The 13,095-nt window shown below is 39.3% G+C and overlaps 1 protein-coding gene across 2 annotated transcripts in view; it reads left to right on the plus strand.

The window, feature by feature from the left end:
* Positions 1 to 13,095, plus strand: part of LOC109451094 (protocadherin gamma-C4) — a 108,258-nt gene that overhangs the window by 920 nt on the left and 94,243 nt on the right. The window contains exon 1 of one of the 2 annotated variants that reach the window (XM_074313681.1): positions 1,631 to 8,228. The exons of the other annotated variant lie outside the window; for it this stretch is intronic. Within the exon in view, the coding sequence (XP_074169782.1) occupies positions 5,808 to 8,228 (2,421 nt within the window). The 5' untranslated portion in view covers positions 1,631 to 5,807. Of the gene's footprint in view, positions 1 to 1,630; positions 8,229 to 13,095 lie in introns of those variants that run through there. 2 annotated transcript variants of the gene reach the window in all.

Here is a 13,095-nt window from a genome sequence, read left to right on the forward strand (position 1 = left end):
CCTGTAACCTTACATAGTGGAAGGGGTGAGGGAGCTCCCAGCAGCCTCTTTTACAAGGGCATTAATGCTATTCATGAGGACTCTACCCTCATGACCTGATCACCTCCCCAAAAACTTTACTTCCAAATACCAGCATGTTGGGAATTAGGTTTCAACATATGAATTCTGGGGAGACATAAATAAATATTCAGTCTATAAAGGCAACCAATAGTATCCATGAAAGAACTAATTATTTGGGGGAATATGATAGTATATATGTAATTCCAAAAATATCCAAATGGCCAATAAGCACATGAAAAGATGCTCCTCAGCATCATGAATCACTGGGGAAATGCAAATCAAAACAACAGTGAAATACTACCTCACACCCACTAGGACGGCTACTATCAAATAAATAAATAAATAAATATTGGCAAGGATATGGAGTAACCGAAATGCTTATGCACTGTTGGTGGGAATGTAAAATTGTATAGCCACTGTGGAAAACAGTGTAACAGTTCCTCAAAAACTTGATAGAATTACCATATGATCCAATAATTCCACTTCTGGGTGTATACTCAAAAGAATTGAAAACAGGGTCTCAAAGAGATATTTGTAGACCCATGTTCATCTTAGCATTTTTCACAATAACTGAAAGTTATAAGCCACCTAAATGTCTATCAACAGATGAATGGATAAGTAAAATGTGGTACATACAAGGGACTATCACTCAGCCTTAAAAAGGAAGGAAATGCTGACATACGCTCCATCGTAGATGAATCTTGAGGATATTATGCTCTGCAAAATAAGGCAATCACAAAAAGACAAATACTGTATGATTCCACTTATATGAGGTATTTAGAGTAGTCAAAATCATAGAGACAAGTAAAAAGGTGTTTGCCAGAGGCTGGAGAGAGGGGAGAATGAGAAGTTAACATTTAATGGCTATAGGTTTCAGTTTTGCAAGATGGAAAGAGTTCTGGAAATAGATGGTAGTGATGATCGCACAGCATTATGAATGTATTTAATACCACTGAACTGTATACTTAAAAATGGTTACGTAAATTTATGTGAATTTTGCCACAATAAAAAATAAAAAAGTATCTATGTGTTTTAAAAGTATGGATAGGCATCAAATATAAATTCTTTAAATCAGTAATTATATAATACAATTACTGGTGATTTAAAATTTTTAACTGTACTTTTTACCTTTTTATAGTGAACATTTTTTATATATTGTAAAACTTACAGTAAGAATTTCTTTTTGTAATGTAAAATTTTTTTCACAATGGATAATTCCTTGAGTAAAAAGTTTTCTAAGGAAGGGAGACTTCAATAATCTATCCTCTTCTTCAAAAAGAAATGTCAAGAGAGAAAACGCTGTAAGAATTCTTATTTAAAGTCAATGTGCAATTTAATAAAATAAAACGTTTTCTTTAAATTTTGTGGAAAGACTATTTTATTAATATTTGTCAAAAATAAATAATGACTTGTAGCTTTTGTACTAAACCAGCTGGTATTCTAAAATAATTCCCAGAAGTAAAGCAAATGCGATCTCCTGCGAGGACTTTCAGAAATTAACATGCGGTAGATATGTTCTGGGCCTCTGGGTGCCGCTGTCGGCCGATCGGTGGGTGGAGTGACGCAAAGCAATCCACTGGCGACTCTGACGCAGCGATACCCGCAGGCTTTTGAGAAACCTCCGGAGTGGATTCTGCGCGCCATCTCTCCTCCAGTCTGTTCCAAATATCTGGGTCTGGAACGTCAGGATGGTTAATGACCCACAGTGAAGCGCTGCCTTTTCTTTCCAGCACACTTCTGTAATCTGAGAGCAACCGTAGCAAGGTGTATTCGGATCGAGAAGCAGCATGGAGAAGAGATAGGAAGAAATCCACCACAGGGAAGGCGCGCGGGCGCAGGAAGCGCTACTTCCCTTCCTGCTGTCTTTGTTCAGTCTCGTGAATTATGCAGCAGATGCGCTGGGAGATTCCAGAAGAGACAGCCAAAGGTTTAAAAGTGGGGAATCTCCCCCAAGATCTTCATCTCAGTGACCAGGACCCTGGGTGAGTGTTGAGAAGCCTCTTTACCGCCCTCAAAGAGCAGGGAAGGATTCAAGAATGAGAAGTTAGATCTAGCGGATATGCCAAAGGAAGTCCCTGGGTCCCTTGAATCTCAAACCTTCACTGGAAATCCTATAAATGCTTTTAATATAAATTTATTCCTCCTGGATATAAATAACATGGATTTTAGGGCAGACATTTTGTTTTGAAAATTCTAGAAAACATCTAAATGGGAACAAAGTTTACTCCTAAACCACAGTAGATTTGGAGGCTGCAGGTAATTCTCTATGAAATTTATCAGATCAGTTTCAATAACCATCTCTTCCACCCCCAGAATTAAAAGAGAGCATTAGGGCAGCAAATACTCTTGTGACTATTGGAGAAATCTGGACCAGAAGAGCATAAACTGCCACCACTTGTGATGGGGAGGGGCCAGAACCGCTCAGAACAAAATTTGGGTCTTGGATGTCAGTGCCACTCGTGAACCACAAATACAGCAGAGTATGCCTACAGGAGAAGCTGCCCACTGTCTCCTTTCTACCTTCTTAAGGCGATCCCCATGGACCTAGGTGACACCCTTAAGGTAGAGTTCTCGTACACTTTCTACACACTCTTAACAGGGCATACAGAATGTATCTAGTGTTCAACAATGACAGCACCATCTTTGCTTTTAAAGAGTGACAGTTACATCAGTTTAGAAGAGAAGACTGGAGGCAGTGTAAGGGCCCATTTCAGAAACATGGCCTAAATGGAGGTTGAGAACTATAATGCAGTGCTGGTGACTTTCAGCTGGGTGTCTAGTCCTACTAGAGGCAAGAACTGTGGTTGCCCCAACCAAAACAACAGGACTCAGAGACTTGCTTAAATGGGGAAGTGAAAGATACTTTAGAAAGTAATAAACACACGGCCTAACACCTCTAATTCTTCAACTCTAAGAATTATTCTGTAATTCTTCGTAAGCTACTGGCAGATGGAATTCTAAACTGGGAACAGACTCTGGAGTACATCGTCACCATCAGAGTCACAGACAAGTTCAAGCTGTCCCTCTCTTCCAGCACAAGCATCACTCCTCATATAACCCACATCAACAAAAATGCTCTGGTTTTCCAACAGGCCTCCTGTGTGGTCCAGGATACCTGGAACACCTACCTAGAGACTCCATCATTGCACACTTTAGTCCTTCCGTTGTGGACTTGGGGCCCTACCCACCCCCTATTTCTTCCTGACCTGTGACCCAGTGTCACCGGTGCTGTCATCTGACATGTGGGTGAGTACAGAGCACAGTGGTGTTCACTGCAGCCTACCTTTGGGCTGACTCTGTGGGCTCGTGACCAGGGTTCGACTGTGTTTAGTGTTATCCTGAGCCTGTTTGTACTGCTGGACCACCACTTTGAAAACACGCAGAGGACACTGTGCCAGGAGCTGCAGCTAGAAGTCACAGTGCTGCACCACGTACTGTGCAGCCTGGCTACCTAGTCACCGAGTTGGACACTGACTTGGGCACAATGCCTGGCTGTCCTAGAGTGTGCTGCAAATCACCAATTCTGACTCTTCAACCTGGCGGTGCACAACACCAGGCTGCATGCTGTGGTGCTGCTGGCAGCAGAGACACTACTTGCCAGGGCTTGCTGGTTGCTTGTGCCCAGTGGCGACAGTCATCATGCTGCACCTGGTCTTTGCCTACAGTTTGCAGGAGTTGCTGTTGGACCTCAGCAACCACTTGGCACCTGCCGCCAGGCAGGCAGAGCTATAGTTTTGCCTGGTCATGGCCTTGACCTTCATCTTGGTGCTCTTCTCACGGTGACTCTGGCCATCGCCCTGTACCTGCAATGTTCCTCCAGCCCTGCTTTCACTGGTCTCTGGCCCAAGCCTGGATTTGAAGTTGCTCCCATTTCAGCAAGAGAGCTTTTCCCTATTTCTACAACCTATGTGTGGCTTCAGAAATTGCAAAATCTCAATTTCTTCAAGTTAACTCAAGAAACATCTTTCAACTGGATAGTCTCTGTAGTGCCAGCAATGAAGCCTTAAATATTACATTGGATTCAAATGTATTCATACATGTGAGTTTTAACACTTTCATTTTGTAAATATCCTGTCATAAATCAATTCTGCTTGTTTTTCTTGTTGTGGGGGGAGGGGAGCTAGTTTACTTGATAGTTTTTATGTATATTTTGGGTTGTCTCATTAACCTGGCCAATTCCTTTGGGTAAAGATATGTTCTATAAAGTTGTGTTTCCTGCTAAAGAGTCCTTTCCTTGCAATATTGAAGGAGGTTCACTGCATCTTTAAATTTCTGCCTTTGAGCTCCATACACTTGCCCTTGAGAAGCTGAGAAACTATAAATTATACAGGAACAAAAATTCTCCTTTCAAGAACTATTCTTGTGGCTTTTGATTGTTTTTGTTATTTTCTCATTTTCCAGACCCTTCTTAGACTTGGTGTCCATGGTTCACTGCCAATATCTGGCCCAATTTGTTTCTGAAAAATGTCTACCTCTGGAATGCAGAGAACATTCTTCCCTAACTTTTGGGTAAAGATAAATAAATCACTCTAAGCCTGAGACATTTTAATCAATAATCTTTTTACTAATTTCGCAATAAGTAAAAGAAGGAAGACAATCTAGTCTAAAAATCCTGCTATTTAAGAAAACCAACTTCTCTTGGAGAAATTATTGTGTATGCTTGTAGAGGAATACATATTATCCTAATAACTTGTCATCTGACATGTGGGTGAGTGCAGAGCACAGTGGTGTTCACTGCCACCTATCTTTGGGCTGACTCTGTGGGCTCGTAGAGATGCAGCCTTTTACTTTTCATTTTTGAAGAATACCACTTCCTCTTGTGTCTCTTAAATTTGAAGCCTAAGTTAGACACTCATGTGACATTTTCCAGTAAAATTCCAAGAGCCCGATGTTATTTTATTCAAAATATATTTCCTTTGGGTAAACTAAAGGTCTTTTAAAAATCCATATTAAAGGTCTTTTAAAATACACATAATATAGAAGCACTTCAGAAAGATAGGAAACGTAATGGGGTAAAACATATCTTTCAAAAATTCCAAGGTTTCTGATAAATATTCAAAGCACAATGGGACTTTGTCTACGAGAGGAAATGGGACAGTCTAATTTTTTAAAAATCTAGCTTGTATTCAAAAAGTTTATTTTTCCCTTTGATTTTTTCATCCTCCAGTCACAGGGCAGTTGCTGTTCTATGTGGCCCTAAAAATGATCAAGTGGAGGGGTGATTTTTGTCCCCTTTATGGTATTCCCTGAATAGCAAACAGGTAAAGCAGATAGTTTGGGAATACTGGGTTTCTACTGTATATTGCAATTTAGCAACACTTAGATATGATTAATTAAATGAACATAGTAGTTTCTCCTTTTCATACGTATATTGTACAATGCTTAACTTGACAATATACTAAGACTTAACGAAAGATACAGATCATGTTAATGAGAAGACAAAGTTTGCGTATTATCTAAGAGTGCAGTAACTGGTTAGGACTCTAGGCGCCGCTGTTCACCAGTCTGGGAGACTCAGGCTGCCCGCGAGCGCACACCCCACAACCAAAAAAAAAAAAAAAAAAAAGCTTTTTAGAACCTCCATCACCGCCAGATTGAAAACAGCCTCCCTGAGACTGCCCAGATCCTACTTCTGGACCACTTTCCACTCTGAACTCTCCTGAAAATTCAGTTAATTTAGGCTCAGAAGAGCCGAGAAACAATACCCTTGGTACCGGACTGGGAGAAAACTGTGAAGCGAGAAAGCAATGGCGATTTGGGTGAAGCTGCCCTGCTGCAGTGGGCTGGTCCTGCCGTTCCTTTTTCTGGGACTGTTGTTGGAAGCCTGGGCCGGGAAGATCCGCTACTCGGTGCCAGAAGAGACAGACAAAGGCTCCTTCGTGGGCAACATTGCCAAAGACCTGGGGCTACAACCCCAGGAGCTGGCGGAACGGGGAGTCCGCATCGTCTCCAGAGGTAGGACGCAGCTTTTTGCTCTGAATCCGAGAAGCGGCAGCTTGGTCACCGCGGGCAGGATAGACCGGGAGGAGCTCTGCGCCCAGAGTGCGCGGTGTCTGGTGAGTTTTAACATTTTGGTAGAGGATAAAATGAAGCTTTTCCCTGTTGAAGTGGAAATAATTGATATTAACGACAACACTCCCCAATTCCAGTTAGAGGAAGTGGAATTTAAAATGAATGAAATTACCACTCCAGGTACCAGGATCCCTCTGCCTTTTGGGCAAGACCTTGATGTGGGTATGAATTCGCTCCAGAGCTACCAGCTCAGCTCCAACGCTCATTTCTCACTGGATGTGCAACAAGGAGCTGACGGGTCTCAACACCCAGAGATGGTGCTGCAGAGTCCCCTGGATAGGGAAAAAGAAGCTTTCCACCACCTTCTTCTCACTGCCTCTGATGGAGGCAACCCAGTCCATTCAGGAACCCTCCGCATTCATGTTCAGGTGGTGGATGTAAATGACAACCCTCCAGCATTTACTCAGGCACAGTACCACATGAGTGTCCCAGAGAACGTGCCACTAGGCACTCGGCTGCTCTCTGTAAAAGCTACTGACCCAGATGAAGGAGCCAATGGGGAAGTAACATACTCCTTTCATAATATAGACCAAAAATTAGCCCAAATATTTCTATTGGATTCTTACACAGGAGAAATATCAAATAAAGAACCCTTGGATTTTGAAGAATACGAAATTTATCCACTGGAAATTCAGGCTCAGGATGGTGCAGGCCTCATGGCAAGAACTAAGGTGCTGATCAAAGTTCTTGACATAAATGATAATGCCCCAGAGGTGACCGTCACCTCTGTCACCACTGCAGTCCCAGAAAACTTTCCTCCTGAGACCATAATTGCTCTTATCAGTGTGCATGACCAGGACTCTGGAGAAAATGGTCACATTACATGTTCCATTCCTGGAAACCTACCCTTTAAATTAGAAAAATTAGTTGATAATTATTATCGTTTAGTGACGGAAAGAACACTGGACAGAGAACTTACCTCCAGGTACAACATCACAGTAACAGCAACAGATCAGGGAACTCCGACTCTATCTACTGAAACATACATTTCATTGCAAGTGACAGATGTCAATGACAACCCCCCTGCCTTCCCCAAGGACTCCTACTTTACCTACATTCCTGAAAACAACCCCAGAGGAGCCTCCATCTTCTCTGTGACAGCCCACGATGCCGACAGCGATGAGAATTCACGAGTCACTTACTCTCTGGCTGAGGACACCTTCCTGGGGGCACCTCTGTCCTCCTACCTCTCCATCAACTCAGATACCGGCGTCCTGTATGCGCTGAGATCTTTTGACTACGAGCAATTACAGGAACTGCAACTGAGGGTGACTGCGCATGACAGCGGGGATCCTCCCCTTAGCAGCAATGTGTCACTAACCATATTTCTGCTGGACCAAAACGACAACGCGCCAGAAATCCTGTACCCAACTTTCCCCAACGATGGTTCTACCGGCGTGGAACTGGCGCCCCGCTCCGCAGAGCCCGGCTATTTGGTGACCAAGGTGGTAGCAGTGGACAGAGACTCGGGCCAGAACGCCTGGCTGTCCTACCGCCTGCTCAAGGCCAGTGAGCCAGGGCTGTTCTCCGTGGGGCTGCACACGGGCGAGGTGCGCACTGCGCGGGCCCTGCTGGACAGAGACGCGCTCAAGCAGAGCCTGGTGGTGGCGGTCCAGGACCACGGACAGCCCCCTCTCTCGGCCACCGTCACGCTTACTGTTGCTGTGGCTGACAGCATCCCAGACATCCTGGCCGACCTGGGCAGTCTCGAACCCTCCACCAACCTTGACGACTCCAGCCTCACGCTGTACCTGGTGGTGGCAGTGGCAGCTGTCTCCTGTGTCTTCCTAGCCTTTGTCATTGTGCTGCTGGCGCTCAGGCTTAGGCGCTGGCACACATCCCGTCTGCTCCAGGCTTCCGAAGGCGGATTGGTAGGCGTGCCCGCCTCACACTTTGTGGGCGTGGACGGGGTGAGGGCTTTCCTGCAGACCTATTCCCACGAGGTCTCCCTCACTGCGGACTCTGGGAAGAGTCACCTGATCTTTCCTCAGCCCAACTACGCAGACACGCTCATCAGCCAGGAGAGCTGTGAGAAAAGCGAGCCTCTTCTGGTAACTCAGGATTTACTTGAAGATAAAAAGGAAACATTTTCTCAGGTAAACCTTTTGTAATAAATTTACCTAGATAAAAATAATCCCGGAGTTTAATTGCTTTTACTACTAACAGTTCTTCTATTTCCCATATGTCTTTGTAGATTTCTATTACAAATCCTGGGAAATCATTATAATATCTATATATCTGTATATCTATCTATCTATATCTATATCCATATGTCTGTTCTTTCACTGAAAAGGAGACTAATTAATCATAGTGTAGGTGGTTGGGATGAAGAGTATGTGTGAGATGCCATCTCAGTTGTGGAAAGAATACTGCCTCAGAAACAAGGAGATCTGGCTTCCAATCTTTTCTTGCTTACCTCTGGCCAAATAATTTTATTTCTCTAGGTTTACATTGTCTTATCTGGCAAGGATAGTGTTTGACTATAAAAGGCCCACCAATATTTATGTGACTAATACTGTTTTCAAATGTCCTTAAGTTATGAACACCTCCTAATTTATCCCTAAATTTCATGTAGATTTCATCTGGCAGGTGTCAAGGTGCTATTTTATTTTGGATCATTTAAAGAGGTAAAGGTTATCTAAAATAGTATTTTCAGTTGTGTTAGTATAAAATTAGGAAAATCTATATGAACTGCAAATTTAAATTACTGTTGAATACCTTAGCTCTTTGTTTAATTTATTTTGAGCTATTTTATGCATGCTGAAGAATTCTTCAAATGTTTGTTACTTAATGAAATAAAGTAATAAAATGAATGATAAAAAAATTACTATGCAACTTGAGAATTAGTTTTGAATCCTCCTGACTTGTATATTATTCCTGTAATGGAAATGACTAACAAAAATCAAGTATATATCCCGTTTTAATATGTGTGTTAACTCTTCACAAGAAATCATAGGGGATTAAGTCCATGCTTTGATTTACTTACTCTGCTCTAATAAAGTACAGAGATATATAAAATGTAAAAAGAGGAAAACAAAAGCATAATAAGGCACAAATAAAATATAAATGTCTAAATGGACCAAAAGTGAAACAAAGTATTAAGCCAGGCTAAAGCAGTGCGAGTTCTAGTCTTGGACTTAGATGCAGCCATTGAAGGTCAGGAGATTGTTCCAGCAATGTAATAGGGCCAAATGTCCTTCAGGCTAAACAAGGGACCAGAGCCAGGCTTACTACTTGAATCCAAAATAAGCAATTAGGCCCCTCAGCTAGTTAAAAAGGGGGAATCGCATAGGAAAAATGCTGCCGACCAATTCCTATGGTCATAACTGTTGCAAGCTGAAGCCCAAGGGAGAACGGTAGACACAGACTCTGGTTTCAGAAAATGAACAGTCTCTCAGACATGAGCTGTGATATTCAAAACATCAAACCCAGGAGGGAGAAAGAGAGGGAGAGGAAGCAGGATAGGGGAGGGAAGGCTCTTCCACTTGAAATAAATGTACAAACCAAAATGTTGAAATATGTTGTCTTTTAGAATTTTTTGTTCCTAATGAGAAATTTTCTGTATACTCTCAATTAATAACATAACTTATTATAATTTAAATTTTTCTCTGCTCTTAAAATTTTGCTTCTGAGTATGTATAAATAAGCTAAGTTTACCTATTAAAACAAAGAGATTACCAAGTTGGATGATTTTAAAAATCTATCTATATTCTGCTGAAAAGATACATGCTAGAGCAAGGATATACAGTATATATCTTTATTTTCAATATTTCGGTGTAATTCATATACATTGACAAAGTAAAGCAGTCATGTCAGTATTACTATAACAACAAAGTAGTGTTTAAGGCAATGACATTAATGGTGATTTTTTTAAATGAACTGATGATAATTATAAAAAGAACAGGCAGTCCAAAATTATGAGCTCCCATCACCAAACAATATAGCTTTGGAAATAATACCAGGAGATTTTAATTCAATTCCATAAGAAACAATAGACCCCACAGGCAGAAAATTACTACACATACAGAAAAATCAATAAGAATGATCGAATAGATCTCTACAGAATCCTATACACACAAAACAAATACTATAACATAGCCATTCTTCACATGAGTATATGGAAAATCTACAACAATTTACTACATAGTCATCACAAAAAAGTACAGCAAATTTCAAAATACCAAAAATATACATGCCTTATAACATGTACTTAAATCACAATGCTAGGGAATAAGGGAGATATGGAGAGGTTGGTAAAAAGGTACAAACTTACAGTTATAAAATGAATAAGGTCTGAGAATCTAATGTAGAACATGATGGACACTATAGTTAACACTATATTGTACAAAGGAAATTTGCTAAGAGAGTAGAACTTAAATGTTCTCATAAAAAGTGGTAAATATGTGAAGTGATGGATGTGTTAATTAATTTGAGGGGAATTCTTTCACAATATATATGTATATCAGATCATCATATTGTACCCTTTAAATATGTTCAATTTATTTGTCAATTATGATTTAGTAAAGCTGGGAAAAATTAAAAAAGAAAAACATTTAAAAATGGCAAAAGGAAACAAAAAAGTTTGGACACTTAAATCTACACCCCTAAGTTACTTTTGGATTTTAAAACATCACAGTGGAAATGAAAACTTTCAAAATAAACAAAAAATAAGATATTTATTAAAAATTGTGGAATGCAGATAAAACAGTATTTGATGGTAAATTTATAAACAAATGCAATAATTAAAAAACAAAATGAATGATTTAAAATAAATGAATTTAGCTTGTCATTGAAGAAACAAGGCAAAAAATATAGAGAATAAATGGAAAGAAAATAATAAGAAAAACAACAAAGATAGAAGTATAATTATTAAAATGCAGACAAAGAATTCTGATGATTAAGCAATAGAAGCGGACAATAAAGATCATACAGAAACCAGTGGGAAGAAAAGGAAAATTCTGTCAAGTCCAATGTTGGGACTAATATAGGCTAGGCCATGACTAAAACTCTTTTTAATGGTCCTAAAGGAAAACTCAGAATTCTAATCAAAGACAAAGACCTGGTAAAGAAGAAAGAGAAGGAAAATCAGAGAGACTGGGAAAAATAAAACAAGTTGGTCTGAAGCAAGAAGTATGAGTGGGAAATAATATACAGAGTTAAACTAGATATTGTCAAAGACAAAGAAACAGATAAATCTTTAGAGAATTACAATGAGGATGTGAGCAGTTATTTAATGAGACTCAAAAGCATCAAAACTATGTTAATGAAAAGGTTCTTAAAAACTGGAGGCTCTAGTTGATATCTATTGTTTCCAATTAATATTTCATCAGTGTTTTCGAGAGGATTGGATAAAAGTAAAAATGAAAAAAGTTCAACAGGGAAGAAGCCTTCAACAGGCAAACAGCTGTAAGTGAGAGTAGAAGTGGGTAATCTCACTTAAGAATGTTGATACAATATCTTGATTAAGATATCATCAAATCCTGTCAACTATATATTTAAAAACATTTTTAAAATGTTTATAGCTTCTGACTAAGTAAGGTTTACTTCAGGGATGCAAAGATATTTCAATAATATCCTTCAATCTTAAAATGTAAAACTCCATATTAAGAGATTAAAGATAAAAGGTCATATGTTCATTTTAATAAAGATATAATAAAGTTCTTGAGAACATTCAACATATGATTAAAATATTTTAGCAAACTAAAAATTGAATGAAGGAAATTTTCTTAACCTGATAGTGTATCTATCAAAAACTTAGAGAACTACCCACAGCAATCTACAGATTCAATGCAATCCCTATCAAAGTCCTAATTACTTTTTTTTTGCAGAAATAGAAAAAAAAATCATCCTAAAATTCATATGAAATCTCAAGGGACCTTGAATAGCTAAAACAATCTTGAAAAAGAACAACAAAGTTGGAGGTCTCACACTTAGTGATTTCAAAACTTACTTCAAAGGTAATCTAAACAGTGTGGTAACTAGCATAAAGACAGACATATAGACCAGTGGAATAGAATAGAAAGCCCAGAAATAAACAGCCACATATATGGTCAAAAGATTTTCAAGAAGGGTGCCAATACTGTTCAATGGGGGAAGGACAGTCTCTTCACAAATTGTTTTGAGAAAACAGGATATTCACATGAAAAAGAACAATGAAAGTGAATCCTTACACCATATATAAAAATTAACTCAGAATGGATCAAAGACCTAAACAAAAGAGCTAAAACTGTAAAACTCCTAGAAGAAAACATTGGGGAAAAGCTTCATGACATTGGACTTGGCAATAATTTCTTGAACGTGACACTAAAGGCACAGATAACAAAAGAAAAATAAATTGGACTTTATCAAAATTGAATACTTTTGCACATCAAAGGACAATATCAACAGTGAAAAGGCAGCTCACAGAATGGGAGAAAATATTTGCATATCATATATTTGATAAGGATTGATATCCAGAATGTGTAAAGAACTCCTCTAACTTAACAGAAAGAAAACAAACAACTGAATTTTAAAATGAGCAAAGGACTTAAATAAATATTTCTCCAAAGAAGATATACAAATGCCCAATAAACACATGAGAAGATGCTCAACACCACTAATCATTAGGGAAATGCAAATCAAAACCATAAAGAGATACCTATCACTTTATACCCATCAGGGATGGCTATTCAAGAAGACAGACAAAATAACAAGTGTTGATATGGAGATATTGGAACCTTTGTGCATTGCAGGTGGGAATATAAAATGATTTCACTGCTGTGGACAATGGTGTGGTGATTCTTTAAAAAAAATTAAACGTAGAATTGTCATACGATCCAGTAATTCCACTTCTAGATATATACCCAAAAGAAATGAAAGCAGGGACGTGAACAGATATTTATACATCCACATTCATAGCAGCATTATTCACAACAGTCAAAAAGTAGAAGCAACCTAAGTGTCCACTGACAGATGAATGGATAA

Source organism: Rhinolophus sinicus, linkage group LG10 (genome assembly GCF_036562045.2).
Source record: "Rhinolophus sinicus isolate RSC01 linkage group LG10, ASM3656204v1, whole genome shotgun sequence".
Taxonomy (NCBI): Eukaryota; Metazoa; Chordata; class Mammalia; order Chiroptera; family Rhinolophidae; genus Rhinolophus; species Rhinolophus sinicus.